Below are 10082 nucleotides of genomic sequence, written 5' to 3' on the forward strand. Positions count from 1 at the left end.
TTTAGGTTCTACAGTAACAATCCAGCAAAAGTTAAAGGAATAGTCCATAAAAAATCCAGATAATTTACTTACCACCATTTCATTCAAAATGTTGATGTCTTTCTTTGTTCAGTCGAGAAGAAATTATGTTTTTTGAGGAAAACATTGCAGGATTTTTCTCATTTTAATGGACTTTAATAGAGCCCAACATTTCTACATCTCTAAACGATCCCAAACGAGGCATAAGGGTCTTATCTAGCAAAACGATTGTCATTTTTGACAAGAAAAATAAAAAATATGCACTTTTAAACCACAACTTCTTGTCTAGGTCCTTTCCTGCGTGACCTAACGTAAATGCGTAGTGATGTAGGGAGGTCACGTGTTACATATATAAAACGCACATTTGCGAACCATTGTAAACAATAAACTGACACAAATACATTAATTAGTATCATTCCACATACAACAACGTCGGAACGGTCCTCTTTCTCAACACTTGTAAACACTGGGGCATAGTTTCACGTTTGTCCTCTGTGACCTCTTGACGTCATGACGTATTGCGTGGGGTCACGCTGGCGCATCACGACCGGATCTAGACGAGAAGTTGTGGTTTAAAAGTGCATATTTTTTATTTTTCTTGTAAAAAATGACAATCGTTTCGCTAGATAAGACCCTTATGCCTCGTTTGGGATCGTTTATAGTCCTTTGAAAAAAACTGTTAAGTGTTGAGTTAAGTATTAAATGTTGGGCTCTATGAAAGTCCATTAAAATGAGAAAAATCCTGCAATGTTTTCCTCAAAAAACATAATTTCTTCTCGACTGAACAAAGAAAGACATCAACATTTTGGATGACATGGTGGTGAGTAAATTATCTGGATTTTTCTTTTAAGAAAATTGAATATTCCTTTAAATTACAACCCAACAGTGGAAAATGTTTGAAAAAACATCAATGCTTAGTGTATGCTATGTATGCTACTTAGAGTGTAATGCTAAACACAGTGATGTACATGAAAAAGTTGTCCTAAAACATCAACGGGTATTGGTTATTGGTTTAAGACAACTTTTTTGAAAGGTTTTGATCCACTTCAAGTGTTGACTAGTGTTAAAATGTAGAATACATGTGGAGAGAAAATATGTCTTTGTTCTCCTGAGGTCATATTAAAATTATTCCCTGGCTTTGAACTCTCATGTTTCTGCTCCTGTTTTGCTCATTTAACTTCACACTGTGAGTTGTTTTCTGTCTAGGAGGCCATTTCATTGTTAGTTTTTTTTATTCAAAATATTTTATGAACACTGCTGTAACAGTACAAAGAACCTAGTGTTTTTTATGATTTGATGTTTAAATATGAATCATTAAAAATAGGGTTAGCATGACAACTGTTTTTATAATAAAGAATAAAGTGTTATAATACCAACATTCTTCCAAATATAGTGAAATAGAGAAGAAAGAATTTACAATATAAAGGTAAATAATATGCATTCATATCCCATCTTGTGTAATTTAATATTTAGTAACACTGAATTAAACAGGACTATACAAATTATTTATTGTACATTATAACGTATTATAGCCTAATAATTACAAAAATTGGTTATAAATGAATCAAAAATAATGAAACAGTCCAATATGTTTTATTAAACTGCTTAACAAGAAAGAAGCTATGCTCTCCAGTGAAATAGAAATAACTTTTATCATCTCATGAGCAATGCCTCAACAGAAAACGGCAATGGATGTTTTACAGATTTTTTGATCGAGTCTTGATTTGCACCTCCCACACAGTCTATTTGTACCTCATGTCCCGATGACCTGCTGTGTTTGTGTGGCAATTTATCCCCCATTGCAAGCGAAGGTGCAATGTCTTGCTTTGACATTGTGTCAACAGCAAACCTTTTCGACTTGATAGCAGACACATCAGCAGAATCGCTCTCTGGCAAGGTCTTGACTATGTCGACACCCGTGCTCATTATGTAGCAATGTGCAGGCGACCGGCCCAAAGGCGATGATAGACCTTCCCGACTCAACTCACTTTCTGTGACAACATCCCAGTTCTCACCACAGTCTACAGTCTTGAGCATATGTAGGTGGGGGAGATCAGAGTCAATCAACGGTGGGACAGTTTTGGGTACATGGATGTATGTGGGCATGATATGGTCTGACAGTGGGTAAAAAAATGGAAGAGGGGTGGAGGGTACAACAGCCTGGAGAAGGACAGTAGGTAACTCCTTCATCTCTCTGGTTCTTAACTCTTTGTCTAGCATCACGCTGTCCAGCTCTTTATCAGCAAAGGCTCTCCTCTTCCTCATCCGAACACTGACTGGGGTGTGGTGGACCCTCTTTGGCCAGTCCTCCATCACTGGTGGCTTGTAGCCTGTGGCGTGACACAGATGAGCATGTCTTGTAAAATTTTTGTCATAGTTCACTCAAAAATTAAAATTCCCTCATGTCATTCCAGAGGCATATAAACTCTAAGCGCATTGTCTAAAGGGCACAGCGCACAGTCTAAATGGGCGTGTCCGAATCCACTTTTGCAAATGTAACGACGGGAAAAATGGTTTGTGCGCCGAGCGCATGGTCGAAAAGGGCTGTTCCTATTTTTTTATGAGTAATGGGAGTATTTTGGGCGTAACGTGCAATAAACCAATGAGAGTCTCACCTCTCATCCCCTTTAAAAGCCTGTTGCGCTGGCGCTATGTCTAATCCCTATTTAGATGACGGACTTTGTAAACTGAAAAACTAAGCGGAGGAAGAAGACCCCCAGTTTAAGATTAATGTTAAATAATTGTGTTGTTTTTCACTTGTATTGAAATTGTTATTTTTTTACTAAAACCTTTAAAACCCGTTTTCTTTTAGTCATGGAAGTAAAGGCAGGCTTTGTATTGCTTTAAATGTATGGCTATCCAATATCATCAAAAAATTATTTACAAGTATGTAAGAAAAGGTTTGTACTCTTAAAATACTTTATTTGTAACAAACAGGAGATAAAGAATTTACAAACGGCTCTCCGCACGTTTCAGCACTTGGACAGCGTCATGAGTTTTTTTTTTAAGCATTACTTAAAAATGCTTCTCATTTCACCATATCCACAGGTACAGAGTCATCATATACAATAAATCTGTGAGGTAGCATTTAAAAAAACATTTAAAAACAGATGCATTTGTTTAAAGCAAAGCATTTATTTACTTACCAGGCTACAGGTGAAGCAGCTCTTTGCGCCTTTTTACTTCTCATAATTAGTCCTCATTTATGTCCAAGAGACTCAATAATAATCTTTTACATTCAATCCTTTAATCTTTCATATTTAAAAATGTTTTTGTGCTGCTGCGCATTCATGTGTGTGATAAGCAAACCCGCGTTGTCTATAGGCGCATATTACTAATGCGCTCTTTAAATAACAAAAAACATATTGCGCCATTGACTTTAGACTTTAGAGCAGGTTTTTGTTGGTCAATGGCGTAGTCTATTTTAGTTGCCTCAAAATAGCAACGCGCCAACAATGCGCCTGAACACACCTCGTTTTCAGACCAGAACGCCCATGGGCCCAAAAGGGGGCGCAAATGCATTTGATATTTAAACAACGTGGCGCTAAACGTGAAAATTATAATTGCGCAGGGTGGAAACTAGCAAAAGACACTTGCGTCGCGCATTGCGCTGAATTGCTCCGGGTGTAAGATAGAGCCCAATATCTTTTTTCAGTTGAACACAAACTAATAATTTTTATATTAAAGTGCTGATCATGTAACTTTTTAGACAGGACCCAAAATATTGAATCCAAATATTTTATACATACTGTACGTCATAAACGTAAAATGACTCCAGTGGGTTAATAAATGTCTTGAAGAGAAAAAAAATTTGTGAGGTGAACTATTCATTTAACCCTTTGTCACCCAAGAGTTGGTTTTGCTAATAAAGGTTTTTTGGGAGGGCTAAACAGGATCTTTTAAAACATCTTCGACTAGATATAGAAAGTACTAGACAGACTTAAGCTGTTCATTTCATAAAGTTTATAACTGGATTTCTTAATAGCATAAAATTAGTGGATTTTTTTTTAAAGAGGTGTTAAGAAATGCAGCCCATAATAATAAAAGCATGCACATTTACAGTAGAAATCAGTTTGACCTTAGTGTTGACACAAAAAGAAACACACTGGGGAAAAACAAACTCCGAGCAGTTACACGAGCCAATTTTTCTGTAATTCCTCTATGCATTTGCATAATTTTAATTACCTTAAATAAACACAAACAGATCTATTCTCGACAGAGGGTTCTGTAGCATAACGGGTGAACTAATCCAGTTTGTGTTGAGGGTGCAATTGTGTTAATGAGACGTGTGTTAATTAAGGCTTACCCTCCAGAATACTTTTTGCCAGGAGACTAGGTGCTCGGGACAAGCGCTGGTACGCTGAGCGTCTGAGAACAGAGCTGTTTTTTTGACATTTCTTACCCTGTCAGAGAAAAGACACAAATTATTATTCATAGGATGACATTTATTCATGTGATATATACAAACTTAATCCAGTTGTTTTTTTATAGACTAAAGTCTATGACCTTTTATTTATTACTTTTTTGGCTTTTATTCATGGGATACAAATACTTAGACTAAAATAAATGTCTCTAGTGATCTTTTTGATGTGCTTCTAAAATTTTTTTTTTTACATTTCTGGCATTCATTAATGGAATATATGCTAAAGGAGCCACTAGTTTTTGTGAGTTATCTATTGAAAACGTAGTACTTTTTTAATAGCTTACTCAAAATACATTAGATGTTTAGCAAGGTCAAAAATAAATACATCAATTTATACAATGTTTAAAAAACAGTGCCAGGGTCCAACAGCATAAAGTCCCAGTTACACAATAAATAGATAATGGTTTTAATAATGATCACAGTTTGCTAGTATAATTTACAAATATTTATTAACTGATTCAGTTTTGGGATATTGTACCTTGGCAATGTATTATTTCTGTCAATGCATTGTTTACACACTGTAGCTTACAAATGATTAAATTATTATGGAACATCAATTACATTTTTCATTGAAGTTGTGCACAGTACAGTATAATGCAATGGTAATGCCAATCATTTATACTTTTTGTATCTTTTTAAATTATGTTACACCCACATTAGACAGATCTGACACAACGACAAGTTAATTCAATTTGCTATAACAAAGCACAATTTAGTTTAACACAAATATCACTTAGTTTGCACGCAACATTTTTAACATTAAGCTCTTTTGAAGCACGCTGAACTTTAAAGTGCAGTGAACCAACCTCCGTGGCCTGTTGTCTCCTAAGGGCGACCTGTGCTGCCATCACTCTCTGTCTCTCTACGACGAGCTGACAGTTGACGCACTGACAGTCCCGCCAGCGACACACGCGCTTGTGGCCCTTGAGGCGCGAGACCACTCCGTGATTCCTGCAGCGCGCGCACTTCGGGCTGCGGGTGAGCCTGCGCTCAGCCGTCATCTCTGCTCCGGTCTCGTGTCCGTCAACTTTCTCCACGTCAATCTCCTCAGCCCATCCTGCTTTTTGTGCCTCTGGGTGGGTCAGATCTACTTGTGAATCTCTATCGAGTTTAGCAGACATTTATAAGACTAACGGAATGGTGATTAAAACTGAGCCTCTTGATGACATGAATGATCATATAAAAAGCTGAATTCATATACCGATTCCGATGAAAAAGGAGTAAAGTCTTAGTGCAGATAGAGTTTGAAATGATAAGCCATTAAGCTGTGCTGTGGTATCTGGGCTGTTTGCCTCTCACCTGGTCCATCCATGTATAGACGCTATCAGAATGAAGCAGTGATTGATCTCATAGTTGCCAACTTTCAGCTCACCTTACTCACTTCTCAATATTTAACTTGCCTCGTTGTGAGTTATTGACAACGTCATGCGGTTAAGGCAAACTCCTCCTATCTGCTCGTGTTACTTTGGACAGCTCAAAACAAGACAAAGGTTTTATACAGTAGCTGTATTATTTTAAATTGCTACGTAGTTTCAGTATTACGTTCCCCTTTTCACGGTGTCTCTTAACACTTTTATGTGACATTTGCCACAGTTTCGTTAGGATCTATAATTGTACCAATTAGTATTTATCCAAGTATTTTTTTAATGTTTCCGCTTTGTGAAAGCATACTTTAAAGTTTAGAATAAATGTAAATATCGGTTTAATTAATGATTTATTCGATGTCAAAGTAATTATTTTTTAATGTTATAATTTATGACTTTCTTTCCAGATATGACGTTTATTTAACATCATCGTTTTTTTTGTAATTTGTATTCTTCCAAAAATGTCACAATCATGATCAAACATCACACAAATGTACTGTATCTATAGCCTAAATCAGTGGTTCTCAAACATTTTCAGTGTGTTACCCCAATATATATATGGTATATTCCTTCGTACCACCCCCCCCACCCAAAAAAAAAAAAAAAAATTTAAACATTCCCAAATTTAAACATTGATTTTAACAAAACATATTAAATTATTTGTTTTAGTGTTGAGTTTTCTGATATTAAATTACAAAGAATTAATGATAAAACAATTATTTTATAAAATGTCATTAAACCGGGGCCCCCCATCTCAAGGCCGCAACTTTGAAAACCACTGGCCTACATTATAGCAAAATACACTTTAAGGAATCCTCATTGTAGGACACGTGATATATCTTGTAAAAAAAAAAATATATACTGTAGTCTGACTTTACATTTGTCAAGATTTCAAGTAGTCAGAACTTCCCCCATAAATTTTACGTCACAATAAATTCAAAAATTCAAAAGGAATTATTGCTGCAATCACTGTAAAAATTGCTGTAATTATGCAGCTAGTTGCTAGTAACTTACTGTATAAGATAAAGACTGAAAATTTCATATGTTCATTTAACCTTGAACAAACGGTTGCCAGTAAATAACATAAATGTAAAATCTACAGTAAGTTACTGGCAGCTAGTTGCCAGTAATACCTATTAATACTGTAATTTCTACAGAATTTTTTTTACAGTGTAGGCCCAAATGGTGAAAAAATTATATGTTGATGTTATAGCACACAAATTTAGTATATGGCAAAAGGTAATAATACTAATTTACTCATAACATAAACAGATTGTATGCTTCATTAAACATTTAGGGTGTTTGACCTCCATTAAGAACTGCTTGAGGTAACACATTAATCCAATTTACATTTTAACCTAAAAAAGTTACAGTATAATACGCAGCATTCTGAAATAACTCAAAGTCCTGCATTCAAAGCCCTACAAATCCAATATCGTTCAGTATATTATAAATATTAATTAATAAAATTCTACATGTATTCTAAATATTAATTTTAAAACAATAATTAAAGAAACGTGAAAAGACTCAAAAGTGTCCCTTTTTTCTGACACAGTCTAGGGGTTTAGTAGAAGTTAAGGCATTTGCACAAACATTTGTGTGCTTTTGCTGTTCTCAGTGGGCAGTTGGTTGACACTGTGATGCCCCCTCCTGGACGATGGATATTTGTATCGTCTGAACCTGCTGCTGGACTTGAAATATTTTTGTTTTGGGCGACCCCATCTGTCTCTCTCAAGTAATCACACCTTGATTAATTATGTGTTATCTAAATTTAGTGTGGAGCGTTTTAGAATCATATATGGTGTCATAAAAATAATTTAATTAATAGGGTACAACAAGACTATAACAATGTTTTCTGGGGTAAATTGACCTTTACATTTCTTTGAAAACACTTAATAGCAACTAAAACTATCACAGCAATTTTCCAAACATTTGTTTTGTTTAATGTAAGTTAATTAGGCCCTTAAATTAATGAAATATTAAGTTTATTGATTCACTATCTGCAGATCTGTTTTTATATAGTCCCACATAACTCTAGCCCCTTTACAAAGTAAAATATGTTTATATTTTAAAATATGTTTATTTGACCAATTTGTTTGACACAGTTTGTATTACTTTATCAATATTCAAGACCAGAACGATCAGAAAAGCATTTGGTTCCCTATTAAAAACTTTTTGTGCACAATTCTACACCTTGAAAGACATAAAGATCCTTAAAGGCCTCTAAACCTGACAAAAATATAAAGTATTATTTCATTAACAGATACGACTTGAAGCTTTTTTGTTGTGATTGAAAGGAATCTGTCAGATGATAGGAACAAGATGATGTCTTGCTCCCTTAATGCATACATTTATAATTCATAATTGTATAATAAATCATTTTGTTGCATTTGTAGTTTGTAAAAATGTCTGATTTTATTTTCCTTTATAGGCATTATGTATAAGTTGATGATTCAGTTCCCTTCTCATAAATTAAATCATGTTTTATGTTCATTACATCTTTTGACTGTATTTATCCGTTAAACTTGTTAAAGAAAATCTTTGAAAACAGTCCAGCAACTTTCACAAAAAGTAAATGTATGCTACATAAAGATGTTTCTCATCATTTGAACGCACCAAGAGATTGACTTTCAAACTGAATGTGTGCAGATTATCAAACACCATCAAAGCAGCAGAAATCACCTGGGCTGTGTTCAAAGTCCCGACTTCTGTCATATATGCTCAAGAAGTTATGAAAAAACACCTTTAATGTATTTTACATGTGCACTGGTTCACTTATTATTTAATAAGTAAATTATAAACCAATCACATTTCCAAAGGTGAAAGAAAAGGGGTATGTATCCATATCCAATAGGACAATGAGGCCAAAAGATGGGATCCGATTGTCACACTGCATAAAATGAATCATATTTTACAGTAAAAAAATGGGCCAAACTGATAAAGAAAACATTATAATCCTATAAAACTTTGCTTCTTAAATAAATGTATCTTGTTTAGGGATGTTTACAGAAAAACATCTACCGAGCTTGTCAAAACCAAGCATGAAGCGAATAAGAAAGATGTGTTTTGTACAGTAGCATACATGTGATGCATGTCAAAGCACAGACAGCATATGCATAATAATGCTGGAGCGACAAATCCACAGCCTATGGCAAATCCTATTGAATTTATACAGACAGTGTAGTGTAATTCTTTGCTTTTCGTCTCATACTCTATTTGCCAAGTAACAAACGCATACAGTAGCTTAAGCTTTATGCTAAGATGTCATGACAGGAGAAGTTGGTGGGCAAAGGTCACTAAGTTCTTAAGGCTTTAAACTTCCAAAATCATTTCCAATACTGCTTAAATATATTGATGTTGTCAGATTGAATGGTTTACTCTTTAGGCAAAAATCTTTTTTTTTTCTTTAAATGTTTATTTTTGCATTTGAGCCTTTCTAGAAGAAACAAAGTGACATCACATTATTCATACAATATATAACAATAGAGATTTTTTTTACCTCTGTACTGTTTGCCTGTAAAGTATGTCTGCCACCACGAATCGAGACAAATCAAAGTAATTGTGTCTTCTCTTTCAGCAGAGTTTGTCATCTTAAAAGACATTTACTCTTGCAATTACTGTTGATTCTGACACCGCTGTGCGTCCGCTGTGTGAGACCTGAGTATATGAATCGCCGCTTCATCTGTCAGCAGGTGTAGGAATATGTGCCAATTTTAGCACAGGTTAATGAGATCCGCATCTGCTAAATGTAAAATGCAAATGCAGCTGCCTTTGTGAGCAATACTTCACACAGAATTTCTCTCTTTGTCTTTCTGACTGTTTGTCTGTCTGTTTGTCTTTGCATGTCTGTTGCATCTGTTTTGCGATTTTGCACTTTGGCTCTGGGTTTCTTTTGTCCTCTATGTCTTTCTGAGACAACTCTGTATTTTCATCTAATACAGAGTGACAAATTCATCCTAAATTGCCCTTATTTTGTCCTGATTTGCATTACAACAGCCATGGCAAAACAAAATATTGAATAGCCACAAGCTGGTTGTCTTTTTTAGGATTTTTTACGTTCTATAGAATCTGAATAAAAGGCATGGGCCGTTTTAGGATTAAACAAGGCAATGCACACATGTCTGAATCCTAGTTTCTTAACCAGTGTGTGGAATATGTGAGTGTTTTGCAATGCACATACACTTATTGCAATGAAAAACACAGGCTTGTCGTTATTGTCATCCATGATTATTAATCACTCAAAAAAATAGTTTATTCAATCAACATAATTGAATTAA

At 34.9% G+C, this 10082-nt stretch overlaps 1 protein-coding gene across 5 annotated transcripts; it reads right to left on the reverse strand.

Annotated features, from left to right (window-relative positions):
- Nucleotides 1-856: 856 nt before the first annotated feature.
- Nucleotides 857-5818, reverse strand: dmrt2b (doublesex and mab-3 related transcription factor 2b). 5 transcript variants are annotated; one of them, XM_065264629.2, is made up of 4 exons: nt 5741-5807; nt 5248-5542; nt 4325-4421; nt 857-2348 (listed from the first exon to the last, which is right to left on the reverse strand). In XM_065264629.2, exons 2-4 carry the CDS (start codon nt 5440-5442, stop codon nt 1672-1674), a joined length of 969 nt encoding a protein of 322 aa, XP_065120701.2. In that variant the 5' UTR covers nt 5443-5542; nt 5741-5807; the 3' UTR covers nt 857-1671. The 5 variants fall into 5 exon arrangements, with proteins under 5 accessions (XP_065120701.2, XP_065120702.2, XP_065120699.2 ...); XM_065264630.2 differs by having other exon boundaries at nt 858-2348; nt 5248-5513; nt 5643-5818; XM_065264627.2 differs by having other exon boundaries at nt 858-2348; nt 5248-5513; nt 5741-5813.
- Nucleotides 5819-10082: the final 4264 nt, after the last annotated feature.

This window comes from Paramisgurnus dabryanus, chromosome 7, assembly GCF_030506205.2.
Source record: "Paramisgurnus dabryanus chromosome 7, PD_genome_1.1, whole genome shotgun sequence".
Taxonomy (NCBI): domain Eukaryota; kingdom Metazoa; phylum Chordata; class Actinopteri; order Cypriniformes; family Cobitidae; genus Paramisgurnus; species Paramisgurnus dabryanus.

What these genes read in the sequence shown, in the direction of transcription:
- dmrt2b (XM_065264625.2), bottom strand. Translation starts at nt 5,562, where the DNA reads ATGTCTGCTAAACTCGATAGAGATTCACAAGTAGATCTGACCCACCCA. An exon ending in GGAGACAACAGGCCACGGAG is followed by an intron (nt 4,422 to 5,247) that starts GTTGGTTCACTG and finishes TTTCTCTGACAG; the next exon opens with GGTAAGAAATGTCAAAAAAA. An exon ending in GGCAAAAAGTATTCTGGAGG is followed by an intron (nt 2,349 to 4,324) that starts GTAAGCCTTAAT and finishes GTCACGCCACAG; the next exon opens with GCTACAAGCCACCAGTGATG.